This window comes from Pogoniulus pusillus, chromosome 13, assembly GCF_015220805.1.
Source record: "Pogoniulus pusillus isolate bPogPus1 chromosome 13, bPogPus1.pri, whole genome shotgun sequence".
NCBI lineage: Eukaryota > Metazoa > Chordata > Aves > Piciformes > Lybiidae > Pogoniulus > Pogoniulus pusillus.
Window position 1 is genome coordinate 25532596 of NC_087276.1, and position 16187 is coordinate 25548782.

At 44.3% G+C, this 16187-nt stretch overlaps 1 protein-coding gene across 7 annotated transcripts in view; it reads right to left on the minus strand.

The window, feature by feature from the left end:
- The window catches only part of SDK1 (sidekick cell adhesion molecule 1), a 510565-nt gene that overhangs the window by 102176 nt on the left and 392202 nt on the right, over positions 1-16187 (minus strand). For all 7 annotated transcript variants that reach the window (XM_064153645.1, XM_064153646.1, XM_064153643.1 and 4 more), the window contains 2 exons: positions 10406-10597; positions 7138-7259 (listed from right to left, as the gene is read on the minus strand). In XM_064153645.1, coding sequence (XP_064009715.1) covers positions 7138-7259; positions 10406-10597 — 314 coding nt within the window. The remainder of the gene's footprint in view (positions 1-7137; positions 7260-10405; positions 10598-16187) is intronic.

A 16187-nucleotide genomic window follows, 5' to 3' on the forward strand; every position in this document is an offset into this window, starting at 1 on the left:
AGGAATCTGTCCCCCTCCATCCCCAGCCAACTCCCTCCAGTTTATATACTGGGCATGATGTTCTGTGGTATGGAACAAGGAAGCTGAGGAGGGACTTTTTAAGACATCAGGTAGTGAGAAGACTAGGGGGAATGGAACAAAACCAGAAATGGGTAGATTCAGATTGGATGTTAGAAGTTGCTCTTCACCATGAAGGTGAAGACCCTGAAGCAGGTTGCCCAGGGAGGTGGTGGGAGCCCCATCCCTGGAGGTGTTTAAGGCCAGGCTGGATGAGGCTGTGGCCAGCCTGATCTAGTGTCAGGTGTCCCTGCCCATGGAAGGGGGGTTGGAACTAGATGGTCCCTTCCAACTCCAGCTGATTCTATGGTTCTGTATCACTCTGGCTAGTTCAGGTCAGCTGTCCAATGCTCCTTCCCAACTTCTGATGCACCAGCTGGCTTGAAGGGGCATAGGAAACTGAAAACCATTAACTTATGGCAAGCACTAATTAACAACAAGTAAACCATGAGCATGTTATCAACATCCTTCTCCCACTAAATACAAAACACAGCACTGTGGCAGCTACTAGGGAGAAAATTAACTGTCCCAGCCAAAACAAGGACAAGGAGGCAAATGAGAACATCAGCTGCTTTTTTGTTACCATCGACATAATAACTTAAAGAATGCACTCTGCATCTTAACAGTTCTCAATAGAACAGGACCACAATCCCCAGGAGACCCCAAGACTGCCACAATAAAACCACCTATGTCTACTGAGACACTTCATATAATCCTCAGTAATGATCAGCCATCACAAGTTAGCACATCTTCATTCCCATCTCTCTCAACTGTTCCCAAGGCATTATGTGCAATTAAAGGGCATATTCATTTATTATTACAAAAATGAGACAGTATAAAGCAAAACTGGAAGTGATATGTCAGCTCCCTTCACTTCCCTGTGCATTACTTTCTCCATTTCCAAAAAGGAAAACAGGACATATTTCATAAAGTCACTTAGCATTTTCTAATGGCATGCACTATAGGAGCAAAGTTGCAGAATTGTGCCTGAAAGTAAACCAAGACTAGAATCATAGAATCAACCAGTTTGGAAGAGAACTCCAAGATCATCCAGTCCAACCTAGCACCCAGCCCTAGCCAGTCAACTGGACCATGGCATTAAGTGCCTCATCCAGGCTTTGCTTGAACACCTCCAGGGACAGCGACTCCACCACCTCCCTGGGCAGCCCATTCCAATGCCAATCACTCTCTCTGCCAACAACTTCCTCCTAACATCCAGCCTATACTTCCCTCAGCACAACTTGAGACTGTGTCCCCTTGTTCTGTTGCTGGTTGCCTGGAAAAAGAGACCACCCCCCACCTGGCTACAGCCTCCCTTCAGGTAGCTGTAGACAGCAATGAGGTCTGCCCTGAGCCTCCTCTTCTGCAGGCTGCACACCCCCAGCTCTTTCAGCCTCTCCTCATATGGTTTGTGTTCCAGGCCCCTCACCAGCGTCATTGCCCTTCTCTGGAAACGTTCCAGCACCTCAACATCTCTCTTGAATTGAGGAGCCCAGAACTGGACTGATTAAAATTCACCATAATTTGCTGCAGTATTTTGGACCAGAGAGTGATGCTTGCAAAATTTTGAGCAGTTATGAAGCCCTAAGTGCAGGAAAGGAAAACACAACGTTTCTGTGCATTACAGAGGTACCCTGTGTCCCACTATAGTTCACCATATGTCAGAGTTTTCATTATAGCAGTCCATAACTCACGCATTTGAAACCGCTTTGGGAGAAATTTGGTTGAAAGGATGTCAGCCTGGGTGCAATTTTTTTTCCTTACAAAATCCTTAAATCGATTCAGCCATTTTTGATTTAAAGATTGGCAAAGGCATAAAATTGTCAGAGTTTCAGACACTTTATTTACCAGCTCTGAAGTAAAAACGACACCGGGAGAATCACCTTGTACAATGGATGAATCCTATCTGGGTCACTGGTTTAACCCACAAAACCAGATAAATTTGTGGTTAAGGTTACAAAGACTTTCCCAATTCACAGCTGTGCTAGTTTGAGCCTAGCTAGAATGTTTTGGTGAGAAGAATTTGATGACAGGCTGTAAAAGGAAAACAATGCTGATGTTTACTTCACTCATAGGCTTGCTGAGAAGTATAGGAACAAGAAATAAAAACATAGATTACCACTCTCACTGGGGCTGCTGGCTGAGCTGCATCTAACTCTCTAACCTCACTCTCCACTTTGGACTAATCCACTTTGATTCCTAACCCCCTGGCCAAACCTCCATTCTTCCTTGGGACTGGGGTAAGGTTGAGAGGGGTAGGGGGAAGGTGAAGGGGTGGTTGAGAGCCCCTCCTGGGGACTCAGGTTTCTGTATTACCTTTTATCACATATATTTCTGTATATAAGTGTATATACTGTAAATATCTGCTTGTATATTGTGCCAAGCTGTAAATATAAGATTCATTCATATTCCCAGAGCTGGCTGAGTCTAGTCTGAGTGATTTCTAAAGTGTGGGGTGGCAGGGAACACCCAAACCTTCACAACAGCTTTACAAGTGAATACAGTGATAATTTAAAGGATTCACTGCTTGGAAACTCTGCTACTACTCACCATGACACTCATACAAAATCTCTCTAAAACCAGCAGAAAGGCTTTAAACAAAATCTCTCCACAATTAGCCCATACACTCAGGGCTCCATGATTTCTAATACCTTCTCATAATTTGCCTTCAACCATTCCAGAGATCTTTTGCTGTCTGCACACTATATTAATCACCAGACAAAAACCCCACCAAACCTGGCAGAAGTTAACCCAGCTTTTTTAACCACCCACAGCAATGTTCGATGCTGTGGATCAAGTAGCCAAGGTAGTCATGATCATGTCACTTATGTACTCCTCCTGACAAAACTCAAGGCAAAATCCAGTGTGGGAAAAATAACTTGCAACTGGATTGCAGCAGCCAGCACAAACATGAAACCACATGACTAACAGCATGGATTCATAGTCATTCTTGGTTGCAAATTTCCAGAAGAAAAATACAGTATGTACTCTAACTGCATCTGAGAGTACAGCATGATTAGAAGTATGGAGTGGAATTCTTTTGGGGATGAACACTTTACCTGTGGGTGTCAATGCCACAAGACAGTTCCTTCTGGTCCCTCTAACCAAGTGTCACCAGAACCTTCATATTACCTTATCTCCTCTTCTCTAGACCATAGTTCATGCCATGAAAAAACAGTGTCAAAACTATTGTTAGAGCACCATTGGTACATTTCTGTAGTTCTCTGCTTGAAAGTTCAGTTTCCTCCAGTCCTCTGAGACCAAATGTGAAGGTGGAAAATACACAGCCTAGTGGTTTTTAAGAAATCCCTTGAGAGTAGCCTCACTAGAAACACAGGGATGAGAGTTTTAACACTTGGTACTAGTGTCTGCCAACACTAAAACCTTAAAGACCTGATTCTCCTCTCATGTTCGCTGACATAACTGAGAATTCTTTCCACAGTGGCCCCCAAGAATTTCCACCCCAGCACAAAATGCAGAAGCCAAGGCCAGATGTACAAAATTTCATGTCAGCTGGAATTCCCAACTGCATTTGTCATCCAAATCGTTCCTGAAGTCTCAGACTTCAAAAATGGCACTTAACCAAAATGGAATACTTGCAACATTTTCTAGACCTGTCCTTATCAAGGAAGCTTTCTGCCATGTAAAAGACCCAAAAAGACCAAAAAAAGACCCAAAAAGACATTTGTGGCAGGTTGCTTGTGTGTGTGTATATATAAAGTAGCTGATGTTTTTGCTGTAAGGATATTCAGAGTAAAGGGTGTAATCCCTGTAGAGATGGAAAAGAAGACACAATATAAAAGTGATATCCAATGTAAAGCCATCACCCAGATGTACAAACAGAGGAGGACGCAGATGAAGAGCATGGTAATGGCACGACTTCATCAACAGAAGTACAACACAGAGGGAATGGATCTGTTTGGGAGATCAATCCAGTTCTTCACCTTCCAGGAGGGATCATGCTGTACAAGGTCTTTGTAAACTGCTACATATTCTTTTCCCAAGCTATGAGCTGTTTTCAGCTACTCTGCACCTTTTTGCAAACTTAGAATCACAGGATGTCAGGGGCTGGAAGGGAACTCGAGAGATATCTGGTCCAGCCTCTCTACCAGAGCAGGATCTCCTATACCAGATCACACAGGAACACATCCAGGCAGGTTTTGAATATCTCCAGAGGGGCAGACTCCACAACCTCCCTGGGCAGCCTGTTCCAGTGCCCAGTCACCCTCACAGTATACAAATCCTTCCTCAGGTTCACATGGAACCTCCTATGCCTCAGCTTCCACCCATTGCCCCTTGTCCTGTCACTGGGCATCACTGAGCAGAGCCTGGCTCCAGCCTCCTGGCAGTCCTTACATAATTATAAACATGAATGAGGTCACCCCTTAGTCTCCTCCTCTCCAAGCAAACAAGCCCCAGCTCCCTCAATCTCTCCTCATTAGGAAGAGGTTTGACTTCCTTAATCATTTTTGTGGCTCCATGCTGGACTTTCTCAAGTAGTTCCCTGGCCTTTTCAAACTGAGGGGCCCAGAACTGGACACAGTAACTCCAGATGAGGCAGAGTAGAGGGGAAGCAGAACCTCCCTCAACCTACTAACCACATTCCTTCTAATACACCCATTTGACCATTGGCCTTTCACAAAGACAAATGGTTAAATACTTTTGCAGGTGGGTGGAGATGTAGTGCCTGCACCTGAGTAATTGTAAAGCACACCAGAACACAGAGATAAGTATTTTGTAGTTGAATGTGATGTTATCACTTGGAAACATTACCTGGTTTAAAAACATAGTATGCAAAACCGCACCTTAAGTGGTTTTTAATTTGATGTTAAGGCTTGAAACAGTTAACAGTGCTATTAAAAACTATACATGGGCCAGTGAATGGAAAGATCCAGAAGGAAAAAAATAATCCTCCCAATATTTTGTGTTTGGAAAATACTGTTTTAGTTTTGGCATAACTACTGCTGTTTAATCCAACATAGTCCTGAGAAACAATTATGTATGGTTGTCTGCACTAAAATAGGGATGTTTCAACATCAGTCTGCATCCCAGCACAGACATATTACTGCTTAGAACAGACTACAAGAAAGGCAGGATTGGGCAGAAGCAAACACTGGTCAGCATTAGCAGCTGTTCTGTGACAAGTTGTGTGCATTTAGGCAGGAAAAGCTGTGAAGTCTAGAGGGCAGGTCCAAGTGTTAGATCCAAGTCAGGATGGAGGCTTTCCTGCCCTCACCTCTTCTCTTACTATCATGTTCTCATCCCCTGTTCTTGTAATGATGCTCTTCTGATCACACAAACAGTCTGTGCAGAGTTGATCTGGCTGAGTATGATCACAGCAGAATCAGTGTGTGCAGAAGGCAGGAAGTTAGAAAGTCTTGTCAAGAGTGATAGGGACGAGGAGAGGCAACAGGAGCAGGACAATGAGAGCTCTAGTTTAGATTGACTAAAGGTGCTGTGAAATTGCACTTTAAGAGAGAAAGAGTTTGAGTGAAGTGCTGGCAGAAAGGGGCTGTGAACAAAGGATTATATGCAGCTGTCATCCTGGAAACAGGATTTGCTATATCCTTGAGGAGTCACCAATTCCTCTGCATCCTGAAAAAAGATTTTTGTTAATCATGTGAGCAACAAATTTTTATATGTTTGTTTTTCAAAATCCACTTGGAACAGCATTTGTTGTTGTGCCAAAGCTATACAGTGAAGTGTGGTGCAGAAGAAAGCTGCAGAGTAGCTACGTGAGAAGAACTACCCAGACTCCACAAAGACTTGGGCTGTGCTTCCTCCTGCAACGGAGCAAATATTCCTGGACCCAGGATCTAACCCTTTGACTTTTCTAGCAACGAATGTGATGTTGGTGAGGGATTGTGAACATGAAGGAGCCTCCCTTCTCTCCCTACACACCAAGAACCCTTCAATCACTATTTGTAACCAGGGCTCTTCAAGGATGCAGATGAACTTCATGGTAATTACTACCATGAAGAAAAAGAAGCAGTTTTAAAGCATTCAAATTTATTTCACTTCAGTGGGGGTTCTGCAACTGAGAAATAAATTCCTAGAAATATCAATGTGGTGCTTCAGCACAAAAATGCTTCTCAGGATGTGCCAAGCTACTGTATTATAGGATTTGAGTGTTTAATTCTGTAATATGCAATAATGTGTATGTAAATGGCACAAAAATGTACCAACTTGTTCACAACAATCTCATTACTAAGTGAAGTGATTGTATCAACATGTCTAAGTGGTGCTGGTGATTTAAGAAGTCCAACAGTTGGTCTGAAAAAACAGATTATATTATTTATAAAGATCTTGTGGGTGGAAAGGAAGAAGCAAAGCTCATCTGTCAGGAGAACAAATGAGGAATATGTAACTCCTTCAAGGCACAATGACAGCAGAAAGAGGGATATTGTCTAAAGCTGATGAAGAAGAGAATTCATCCTATTCATATCTAGAGGCCTAGATAGAAAACCTCAGTATATTCCAGTATGAGATAGAAAAATACACTCCACCTCATGAATAATGGTAGCTCTGCTGTTCAGCGACTTCTTCCTATACTTCCAGCTCTCAGATAATGATTGCAGGTTTGCATCTGGTTTGAAAGCACACCTAGCAGAACCTAAACAGGTTACAAATCCTTTTGTAAAGGAACAGATGGACTTAGCTCTGCTGTATGTGCTGCTTATGACACATCTGGTGTTCATCTGAACATAAGCAAAGCTGCTTTACTAAAATCCGTGTGGATTATTTAAGGGATAAGCATTCTCTCACACACACATATATATATATACACACACTATATATATATCACATTTTAGTTTTGTGCCTTTGAATAGAAGTTACAGCATTCCTGTGACCCTTTCCTCACTGGCTACTGCACAGACATTTCTCAGATGAGCCTCTCAAGATCCTTTGCATTCCATCCTCTCCAGAACCTCCCCCGCAAGACAGCTACCACCAGGCCATTTAATGAAGAGTTTTGATCCAAAGCTAAACAAAAACTGCAATGCAAACAACAATTCACTATTTAGACTCTTTTAAAACCACTCAGAAACTTTATTAAGAGCTTTTTTGTCAGGGACCTACCTGGCCTTCAACTATCCACTTGGAGATGGAAGTTTTGCCATCATACCCCGGCCGGAACTGAAGCGTGGCAGAGCGAGGGCTGATGTTGGAAATCACCAGGTTGGATGGAGCACCTGGAAGTTCTGGAGAAACAGAAACAAGAGGTTGAGGCTTAGTGTTTTGGCATAAAATATACCCTGGTAACAATTACAGTATAGCAAATAGCTGTGGGGTTGGGTTTAATTTTTGACAGAGTATCACATCCAGCATCACTACTTCTGCTGCTCTGGTGAGGAATTGCATTTTCACAGATCAAAGAGGAAAGAAAAAGGCCATCTACAGAATTACAGCTACTGTTGCAGAGAAAATGCATGACTGACAAAGTGTGGTGGCACAGCAGGGAGGTACTTCCCAGCTCCAGATCTGCCAGTCACTGGCCAAGTCACCTAATTCCACTGTTACTTCTGCTTCTCTGGAATTAAATGACAATAATGGTGACTGACTTCTCAGAGCATATATGATTTTAATGTGTCAACAAGAAAGGACTCAAACTTTTTAGTAGTCTGCAGGGAAGATCTTGTGATTTATTCACAGAATCACAGACTGGTTTGGCTTGGAAGGGACCTCAAACATCATCTAAGCCCAAACCACTTTTCACCAGGCAAAACCTGCAGCCCCAATTGGAGCTTTGCCTCACATCAGTCAAGCTTACAACAGCATTTACATTTTTAATGTTATCTGAATTCCCAACAAAAGCAAGCCTGGGAAAGAGATTAAATATAGATTGTTTAGAACAAATTTCCAATAGAACCTGATTCCAAAGTAATGGAAATGACTATTATAATCAGCAATCATTCACAATGTGGTGCTATGAGCAAATGCAACAGGTAAAAATTGAGCAGTTTTTTTGGCAGATATTTCAAGCAGGCACAGACACACAATATTTCTTGATTCTTACTTCACATTTGTGGGAACTATGATCGATAAACTAACCCTGACCAAGTAGGATAATGCTCTTATCTGGCTAACAACAGGGAACATAGCATTGATCTGGTCTACAGATGGTCACAATTACCTATGATTAAGGAAGAGTAAGGCAAACATGTTTCAAGGCACATATAGAAAAGTTGAAAAACAACAGAAAGGAGAAATACAAGTGCAAGCTCCTGCACCTGGGTCAAAGCAACCCAAGCACAAATCCAGGCTGGGCAGAGAGTGGCTGGAGAGCAGCCCTGAGGAGAGGGACCTGGGGGTGCTGCTGGACCAGAAGCTCAACATGAGCCAGCAGTGTGCACTTGCAGCCCAGAAAGCCAAGCAGAGCCTGGGCTGTATCAGAAGTGTGGCCAGCAGGCTGAGGGAGGTGATTCTCCCCCTCTATTCTGCTCTGCTGAGACCCCACCTGGAGTACTGAATCCAGCTCTGGAGCACCTGGGACAAGAGTGGAGATTCTGGAGTCTGTCCAGAGAAGGGCCAGAAGGATGCTCAGAGGCTGCAGCAGCTCTGCTGTGAGGACAGACTGAAAGAGTTGGGGCTATTCAGTCTGGAGAAGAGGAGGCTCCCAGGTGACCTTCCTGTGGCCTTCCAGGATCTGAAGGGGACCTACAAAAAAGCTGGGGAGGGACTTTTTAGGCTCTCAGGGAGTGACAGGACTGGAGGAATGGAGCAAAGCTAGAGGTGGGGAGAGTCAGACTGGATGTGAGGAGGAAGTTGTTCAGTGTGAAAGTGGTGAGAGCCTAGAATGGGTTGCCCAGGGAGGTGGTTGAGGCCCCATGGCTGTAGGTGTTTAAGGCCAGGCTGGATGAGGCTGTGGGCAGCCTGCTCTAGGGTAGGGTGTCCCTGCCCATGGCAGGGGGTTTGGAACTAGAAGATCCTTGCGGTCCCTTCCAACCCTGACTGATTCCATGATTACCATCAGTAATGTACATTAGCTGCTCCTCTTTAGAAGATTCTATTTCTATAACCCATAAAGTAATGGAATCTGCCTGTTTGAGGTATGAATTGGCTTTTTAGTTTGCTTTCTATACTGGATAAGGAAAAATGTAGAACTTTAAAACCAAAATACAAATAAAAGTAAATTTAGAGGTGACCAAGTGGTTAACTCAGACAATGCAGCACAGGACTACCTCCTTCCAAACCTTTCTCAGGACACAGCTCCCAAATCTTGTAAATAAGATTTTAGTTTCATTACACAAGTGTCCTCTCATAGGTGACATAAGCCATAGTACTTACAAATGAAAAAACCTTCACCTTTTAACATCATCCAAACTCTATTTTCCCCCAAAAGCAACATTTTTTCAATTGGCTCAGGCTTCATTCTGATGTCACTTTGTAAATGTCAAGAGATTCTGTATTGTATTCACTTTATTACTTTGTCCATGCCTTCTGCCCTCCCTACAAGCTTTGTTTTTTGGTTTTGTATTTGTATTAAACACCTCAACTTTCTGGTGATTTCCAACTGCCAGTGAGTTTAGTAATATTTGTTAATAATATTAAAGATACTGTTTAGGCAGTTGACATGCTTATTTGCTCAACATATGAAAACATCTCAAGAGAGGTGATTCTCCCCCTCTACTCTGCTCTGCTGAGACCCCACCTGGAGTACTGCATCCAGTTCTGGAGCTCCTATTACAAGAAGGATGTGGAGATGCTGGAGTGTGTCCAGAGCAGGGCCACGAGGATGCTCAGAGGGCTGCACCAGCTCTCCTATGAGGACGGACTGAAAGAGTTGGGGCTGTTCATTCTGGAGCAGAGGAGGCTCCCAGGTGACCTTCTTGTGGCCTTCCAGTGTCTGAAGGGGGCTACAAAAAATCTGGGGAGGGACTTTTTAGAGTGTCAGGGAGTGACAGGACTAGGAGGAATGGAGCAAAGCTGGAGACGGGGAGATTCAGAGTGGACATGAGGAGGAAGTTGTTGAGCATGAGAGTGGTGAGAGGCTGGAATGGTTTGCCCAGGAAGGTGGTTGAGGCCCCATGCCTGGAGGTGTTTAAGGCCAGGCTGGATGAGGCTGTGGACAGCCTGCTCTAGGGTAGGGTGTCCCTGCCTATGGCAGGGGAGTTGGAACTAGATGATCCTTGTGGTCCCTTCCAACCCTGACAGATTCTATGATCTCAACATGATTTAGAACACACTAAAATAGAACATTCTCCTTAAAAATTAAACGTCAATTGTGTCCAATGCTTTATACATCAAATCATTTTGATTGTTCTGTGATTCCCGAGCCAAACCAATTTGTCATCTTTGGAACACACAAGTATGAAGAATCAGCCACGTTTCAAGCAGCGTCACCAACCTGGGGGCACACCAGATGAGATGGTGGAGGACGTGACCCATCCGCTCCCTTTTGCGGTCACAGCGGCCACCTCGATGGTGTATGTGGTGAGAGAGGCCAGCCCTGTGATCTTGTACTCCAGCGTCGTGTTGGGTAGTGTGCGGGCGAGCCGAGACTCGTTCCTGCTGTACACCTCCCAGGAGATCTGGTACCCTGAAACACAATTACAAAGAAATCAGGAGGCCACAGCAGTGGTGGGCTCTGGTTTTTCATCTAAAGCACAGTTATACACGAACCCAGAGACTGGCAAATCTGTGCAGCTGCAAGCTTTGCTGGTGGTCAGTGGTGGTATGTGTGACTTGCTTCTTACACTACTGGGCTGGATGTTAGGAGGAAGTTCTTCACAGAGAGAGTGATTGGCATTGGAATGGGCTGCCCAGGGAGGTGGTGGAGTCACCATCCCTGGAGGTCTTCAAGAAAAGCCTGGCTGAGGCACTCGGTGCCATGGTCTAGTTGACTGGATAGGGCTGGGTGCTAGGTTGGACTGGATGATCTTGGAGGTCTCTTCCAACCTGGTTGATTCTACGATTCTATTCCATTATGGTGTCTGCTTTTAAGCAGGAGAAACAAAACCCTAAATCAACACTGGCTGAAGTACCCAACTAGTTTTCTAATGTCATTATTTCTGATAACAAAATGATGTAGCTACTCCATGGGATATTGTTGGCCCATAAGACTACAGATCATAGGTGGAAGAGGACAAGGAGCTTCTCAGTCTTCGTTCTAACCACACTTGCTATGAAGTAATTAGGAAACCCAAGGCTAATCTTGCAGAAGGGTGGATTTCATCCTGTGAACTCTGTGAAGTCAATGGAAAGAAATGCTGGAAAATATAACATCTTCTCACCAGCTGGAATATGTAATTAAAAGTCTCTATCTGCTTAGTAGAGCTACTCCCTTTCCAAGCTGGAGTAACCTTCACTGCTGTACATCTAGAAACCCTTACAAGTATGGCAATAAAATCAGGCAGGAACATTGTGGGAATCTTCTAGGAACTGAAAAGCCTCTAACTCCCCACTGCTTGTTCCTCACACAAATCCTTTAGCAGGGTGAATCATTATCCTTTCTTTCAGAATCATAGTGTAGCCCATGTATTGTCCGAAACTGCACTCACCCTGACCTCCATGTTACTTTTCTTATCACAACCTGGCTCTCCTTTTCATTGCTTTTATAACCATTTGCCTTCCAAGAACTTTTGAAACTTTCCACTGTCTGATTTGCTCGATTTTTACCTCCAAAAATGCTTGTCCTCCTTCCGTCCAGTCCCACTTTATTCTCGCTTGAACCTATTTGAACCTCACTGTGCCAGTCTCCAGAGAGTGTGTCTGAAAAGTTTGCTTGATTGCAGCTTTCTTTGTGATTTGACTCAGGGGGGGAGAAAAATACACATAGCTCTTGAATGACTGTGAAATGGAAGTGAGTGAAAAGGACTAACAGAAAGGAACCCTACTGAGTGAACCATGCACTGTCTAGAGAAATTCCCTACTGGGTTCCTGTTCCCATCATCTAAGATAAGGAATTCAGAGCCCTTGGGGGGGGGTTAAGGTTTTGGTTTGTTGGCTTTTTCTTTTCTCCTTTATTTATCTATTAACACTAGGAGTCAATTAGTAGCAGTAAAATGCACTTTTCACTGGAACATAAAGAAAACCATTTTTACTCCGAGGGTGACAGACACTGGACCAGGCTGCCCAAAGAGGTTGTGAAGTCTCCTTCTCTGGAGAGATTCCAAAGCCGTCTAGAGATTGTAATCCTGGGCAACCTGCTGAGGACGATTCTACTTTAGCAGGAGGGGGTAGAATAGATGATCTCCAGAGGTCCCTTCCAACTTACCTCATGAACTAAAAGCGTGAGGAGACAAATATCCTGCAAGAGTCTGAGAGGTGTGAAATGATCTCCTTCCTTTGGTGCTAGCTTCCATCAGTGACAGAGATCCCTGTTAACCTGTTTTTGCATGAAAATGGGCTCAGAGTGCTCACAGAGTCACTAATTATGTTTGAGGTCAAGGGGCCTTTATAAATAGAGGCCAAACAGAAATGTGGAGGTATTTGATGCTCTGTGAAGATGTATGAAGGAGCAGCAAACAGAACAGCCATCACAAACAGCCCTTTCTCTCAGAAAACGTGGGTGCTGTTTCTTCCAGACAGGGCCAGGTAGAAGAAAGAGGAGTCCAAACAAAGTTCAATTGTACCTCTCCCCACTTCCCAACAGAGGACACTCTGAGCAGCCATGTCCCCAGCCAGCAGAATGTCCACGTACAGCCACAGCTGGAACAGAGACCAGGCAAGGGCCATGCTGTGGCTCATCTGTCTGCCCAGGAGCTATGGGCAACCCTGCTATGCCTGCTTTGAACCTTACACATAGGCTGGCAGCAGTATCACCTCAGAATAAATTAATATTCATTGCTCAAAGCAAGAAATAACCAAAAGAGGACAAACAGAGAACTTTTAATGCTCCCTCTCTCCATTTGTTGCTTATAAACAACAGGGTGTTTTATACCCACCACGCACAAGGCACTCTCCCATCCAGATAAGGCTTGGATGTGCATTAATTATTTTTGGAACATTTTATGTCTTCTCTCTTGTGACTACAGGAATGAAACACAGCTTTCCTGTCCATGAGGCACATAGCCTCTGCGTATTTATTCACTCAAAAATCGCCCACCAGGAAAGAAAAATATCCTGGATTCACATGCAAATCGAGGCAAAGAGACAGCACTTAGTGTTGCATACCTCACTCCCATAAACACAGTTAAATTCCACTCATAAAAAGATGCAAACAGAAAAATAGGCACACACACCCACCCCTGAGCAGACACAAAGCCAAACCTAACCATGGGTAACAAAGAGAGATGGAAACCTGCTGAAGGAGAGGAACAACACCCACCGCACCCCAATAGAATCATAGATTCATAGAATCATAGAATCAACCAGGTTGGAAGAGACCTCCAAAATCATCCAGTCCAACCTAGCACCCAGCCCTGTCCAATCAACCAGACCATGGCACTAAGTGCCTCATCCAGTCTTTTCTTGAAGACCCCCAGGGACAGTGCCTCCACCACCTCCCTGGGCAGCCCATTCCAATGGGAAATCACTCTCTCTGTGAAGAACTTCTTCCTAACATCCAGCCTATACCTACCCTGGCACAACTTGAGACTGTGTCCCCTTGTTCTATTGCTGGTTGCCTGGGAGAAGAGGCCACCCCCCACCTGGCTACAATGCCCCTTCAGGTAGTTGTAGACAGTAATAAGATCACCCCTGAGCCTCCTCTTCTCCAGGCTAAACAGGCCCAGCTCCCTCAGCCTCTCCTCATAGGATTTGTGCTCCAGGCCCCTCACCAGCTTCGTTGCCCTTCTCTGGACATGTTCCAGCACCTCAACATCTTTCTTGAATTGAGGAGCCCAGAACTGGACACAGTACTCAAGGTGTGGCCTGACCAGTGCTGAGTACAGGAGAAGAATAACCTCCCTTGTCCTACTGGCCACACTGCTCCTGATGCAGGCCAGGATGCCATTTAGCAGCACTAAAGCCCCAGTGACCGACAGATGGGCAGAACTTTAGGACATGTGGTCAGTAAAAACACGCTCGCTGCTGCACAGACACAGTCGCTGCCAGGAGGGCGCACAGGGGAGCCCAGGCTGAGTGGCTTCAGCGGGAGAGCAGGAAAGGCGCCGCGGAGCCTTCCCGTGCGCGGTGGCACCGCAGCCTGGCCGCAAAGCGCTGCCTAACGGAAACTAATGACCGGAGGAGCTTCAGAAATCATTTTCTGGTGATCTGGAGTAAATTCTCTACAAGAGAGCAATACACCCAATCACAAACTGTCCGTCTACATCCAGGTCCTCATAAATCAATGCTTACTGAGAGAAGGAGGAAGACACTGAAATTTACAGCAAGAGTAATGGGCAATTTCCCAGAGCGGGCTGGCTGCTGGCACCCTCCCGCTGTGCTTTTCTCCTCCCAGCTCTGATGCGCAGACAAGAAGGTCCAGTAAAGATATCAATGAGCAGAAATGATGAATAATTACCCCCCTAAGCACTCTGATCTCCAAGCAGTCCTCTATAAACCTTTGAGGTACTCAGGGCACGAACAATTTCGCTATTTTTCTCTTCTATCCCAAATGCAATTTGCATCATTAAGGATAAAGGTTTTTTTTACCCTTGTAAACTTTGCTGAGCATTTTAATATTGATGTTTCTTCATGAACAATAGACCTCCCTGAGTTAATTCTTTCTGAAACAATTTGTCCCAAATACCATATGCTTCTTCTTTGTGCTCCGCCAGATTTCACCCCATTCTAGGATGCAGCAGCTTGTTTCTAGCAAATCAATTCTGCCACACGAAGCACAGTGCTGCTAACTTGTGCTTAACAAGGATGAGTATTACATCATGTGGGAGAGACAGACTTGGATTTAGGTACCTAAATTTAAGCACTCGGTCTTGACAGCTTTGGCCATCTTCACTGAATCAATACTGCTCTGCTTTCAGAAGTCATTAGTTTCTGTCCTCAAATTGCTTAGATCAATGCATATTTCAGGAAGGTTACTTTGGTATAAAGGTATAAGATGATCTGCATGAGGACTCCACATTTACCATAAACAGCGTGGAAGACACACATATAAATGGTGCTGATACACAGAAGCACTGACAAGTGTATGCTCTATCAGAATAATTAGGCCTGCCCAAAGCTAAAATGCTTCAGGACATTGGACTGATAGAACATCCCTGAAGATATTTAAAGTGAGGCTCAAAGGGGCTCTGAGCAACCTGAACTGGTCGAGGATGCCCCTGCTTACTGCAGAGGGCTTGGAGTAGGTGACCTCTGGAGGTCCCTTCCAACTCAGACTATGACTCTATTATTTCAATATTCAGAGGCCAGAAATTCTGATTGTTTTTAACTCCAAAAATGTGAATGGTTTTCACAAATTATAACACATTCTAGAAAAACAAAATTTAAGCAGTCAATGCTTCCAAGCCAAAATATTTTGATCCACGTGAAATGATCTTCTCCCTCCCCAGCTATGACTTTTAGCTCCAGCGATTTAAACCTTGGGAGCTTTCTTGCACTTCAAGCCCTTGAAAGCCTTTGTTAAGTGGAATGTCCATCCCGTGCAGCTGTAATAGTTTTCCATCTGAAAACAATATTGCTTCTGTTGATAAGAACTAGAGTTTTCCTCAACTATTTATAGCTTCCTTTATGAAAAAATAATGAAGTTGCTGATGTTGTATCTACACTGGCATACAGTAAATAGATAAATAGCTTGTCAAACAGCAAGCTCATCAAAGAGAAACAAGATAGTTCTGAACCCTTGTGTGATGGTTTATACAAAATTAAGTAATGACATGCAAATTCTGTCACGCAGTCCACAGCCAGACCACTTGATCACAGATGAAGGATACTGCTGATTTCAGGCTTGCTCTTGATTGCAGATCTCAGCAATGCCAATCTAGACTTTGCAGCTCTGAAGACCACATAGGAAGCCCCCAGCTTTGGGGCAAAGGCCAAACACTGCCTTACAAAGTTTCAGAAACGTAGTATCGCAAGTGGAGGTCACAGAAGATTTAACAAGACCAGAAACTCTATGGGGAGCTGATTTCTATCACAGACTGCCTTTTTCAGAGACCACAATCACGAGCTGCCAGTAATTGGACCTGTACTTGCTGTAACGTGCCCTAGCTGACATTTCAATTACCCAAAAGAGGGACCAGGAAACCGGCGCTCGCAGTTGCCAGTCCTCTCTAAATGCTCTA